Source organism: Carassius carassius, chromosome 50 (genome assembly GCF_963082965.1).
Source record: "Carassius carassius chromosome 50, fCarCar2.1, whole genome shotgun sequence".
NCBI classification, from domain to species: Eukaryota; Metazoa; Chordata; class Actinopteri; order Cypriniformes; family Cyprinidae; genus Carassius; species Carassius carassius.
In genome coordinates, this window is record NC_081804.1 from 423,499 (window position 1) to 425,926 (window position 2,428).

General features: G+C 50.9%; 1 protein-coding gene across 1 annotated transcript; it reads left to right on the forward strand.

Moving 5' to 3' along the window:
* Positions 1 to 504: 504 nt before the first annotated feature.
* LOC132133205 (relaxin-3 receptor 1-like) lies at positions 505 to 2,224 on the forward strand. The gene has a single exon (XM_059545968.1). It carries the CDS (start codon positions 617 to 619, stop codon positions 1,811 to 1,813), a length of 1,197 nt encoding a protein of 398 aa, XP_059401951.1. The 5' UTR covers positions 505 to 616; the 3' UTR covers positions 1,814 to 2,224.
* The last annotated feature ends 204 nt before the right edge of the window (positions 2,225 to 2,428 follow it).

A 2,428-nucleotide genomic window follows, 5' to 3' on the forward strand; every position in this document is an offset into this window, starting at 1 on the left:
ATTGTAGGTGTGGCCAAAATGATTCATATTTAATAAATTATTTATAGAATGGCAAGGAGTCTAAAATGATTTATGATTCTGAGACTGTTTCACCACCACTTTATTCATGTTCAAATTTTATTATAAAAGTGAAAAGTAAAGTTTAGCATGCGACCTGTATGTATTAATTTGTATTACTTCTGTAATGCACGGATCTGATTTAATGTTACACATCAGATGTTTTTCCCCCACAGTTCCCCAAACGTTAGTGTAATTCTGTGTAAATGTATCGGGATCGCGCGCATCGGATGCCAGTCATCTCGAGAAACGAGCGAAGATAAGGTGCTCCTCTCAGAATACGTACAAATAAAGCAAATTATTATTTTACTTTTTTTTTTTCACTTTTGAGCCCGTGCGCATTCCGACTCATTTTTCCAGCACGGATCGCAGACGTCTTGAGGGCGGAGCGTCTCGTCTGTGGGCGGAGCCTCGGATGGCGCAGGTTTGATAAAGCCCCGCGCGGCGCGTCCTTCTCCAGCGTCATGGCGCGGGAACCTCCAGCCTTATCGCTGTGTCCCGGAGAGACGCGAACCCCTCGCCCGCTCTCCTAGTGTTCCCTCCCTCGACTCTGACGGTGATGCAAGCCCTCCACAGATCCGGGCTGCACCGGGCACCTGACGCCGAGCTGTGGCAGGACAGGATGGCGGACTTCCAGAACCAGAGCTCCGCGAACGGCTCCGCGCACGAGCTCAGCCGCTTCAGCAACCCGGAGGACATCGACTTGGCCGCGGACGGCACGCTGGGGCTGCGCGTCATGATGTCCATCGTGTACTCGGTGGTGTGCGCGGTGGGTCTGGTGGGCAACCTGCTGGTCTTCTTCCTCATGAGGGTCCGGCAGGGGAGGAAGAAGTCCACGATCAACCACTTCATCATGAACCTGGCGGTCACGGACTTCCAGTTCGTCCTCACGCTGCCCTTCTGGGCCGTGGACACGGCGCTCGACTTCACCTGGCCGTTCGGACACGTCATGTGCAAGGTGGTGGTCACGGTGACCGTGATGAACGTGTACGCGAGCGCGTTCTTCCTCACCGCCATGAGCGTGACGCGCTACTGGTCTGTTGCGTCGGCGCTCAAGGACCGCACGCGCAACACGCGCTGCTCGGTGAAGCTGGTGAGCGCGCTCCTGTGGCTCCTGGCCTCCGTGGCGTCGGTCCCCACGGCGATCTTCTCCACGGTGGGCTCGATCAGCGGCGTCAAGCTGTGCCTCCTGCGCTTCCCCAACGGCCAGCACTGGCACGCGCTCTATCACCTGCAGAAGATCCTGGTGGCGTTCGTGTTTCCGATGCTCATCATCGTCGTGTGCTACCTTCTCCTCCTGCGCCTCATTCGCTTGCGGAGCATGAACAACAACCTCCCCAAGCGCAGGTCCAGAGTCACCAAATCCGTCACGATCGTGGTCTTGTCCTTCTTCATATGCTGGCTGCCCAACCACGCCATCACCTTCTGGGGAGTCCTGGTCAAGTTTAACGTGATCCACTGGGATAAAGTCTACTACGCGCTCCACATGTACGTGTTCCCGGTCACCATTTGCCTGGCGCACTCGAACAGCTGCCTGAATCCGATCCTGTATTGCCTCATGCGCAGAGAGTTCAGAAAAATGCTGAAGGACTTCTTCTGGAGGATTTCGTCGCCCGCGATCGTCAACAGCTGTCAGATCCGCCCGTTCTCGGGCACCGCGAAGGAGCGCGACGACAGCCAGGCGGTGATTCCTCTGAACGTGATGGACACCGAGGAGTACAGATTGTCGGTGGTGAACGGGCAAACCGACGCGTAACCGTCCACGGACTGCGCCATGAAGAGAGAGACGCGCAAAGCCGTGCGTAAAAGCGCGCTGTTTACTGCAGTCACAGCTCTGGAGGAGGATAAAGGGACCTTTTACAAAACTCGACAGGGATGTCGTTCGACCCTTTTTATTATTCTCTCAAGTGATGTTTCAAGATGTTGCATCCTTAAACGTTCGTGCCAACTTGTCTTTTGCGACCCGTGCGTCCGCTGCAAGGCACGGGGCTTTTTCACGCTTCTGTCCAGATTTCTGAATTCTAAAGAGTGGTTTTATTCCGTGTAAACGAGTGCATTGAAGCAGACCTGGATGTACAGCCTATCGACACACAACACTGAGCTTAACTGCAATGACATTTTGATATTTTCCACTTTTACTGATGCTTTGAGGAAATACAGAGAGAGAGCGAGAAAAGATTTTAAATCATTATAAATGTCTATTCATGCAATTCTCTTAAAAACTATATATATATATATATATATATATATATATATATATATATATATATACACACACACATACATATTTGAGAATTATTTATTATAAATATTTGGTCAGCCTAATGTTTTCAGGGTAAAATATTTTTGCATTAAAATTTAAAATAATAAT

Bases quoted from the DNA above. Each gene is read 5' to 3' on its own strand.
- LOC132133205 (XM_059545968.1), top strand. From the start codon at position 617: ATGCAAGCCCTCCACAGATCCGGGCTGCACCGGGCACCTGACGCCGAG.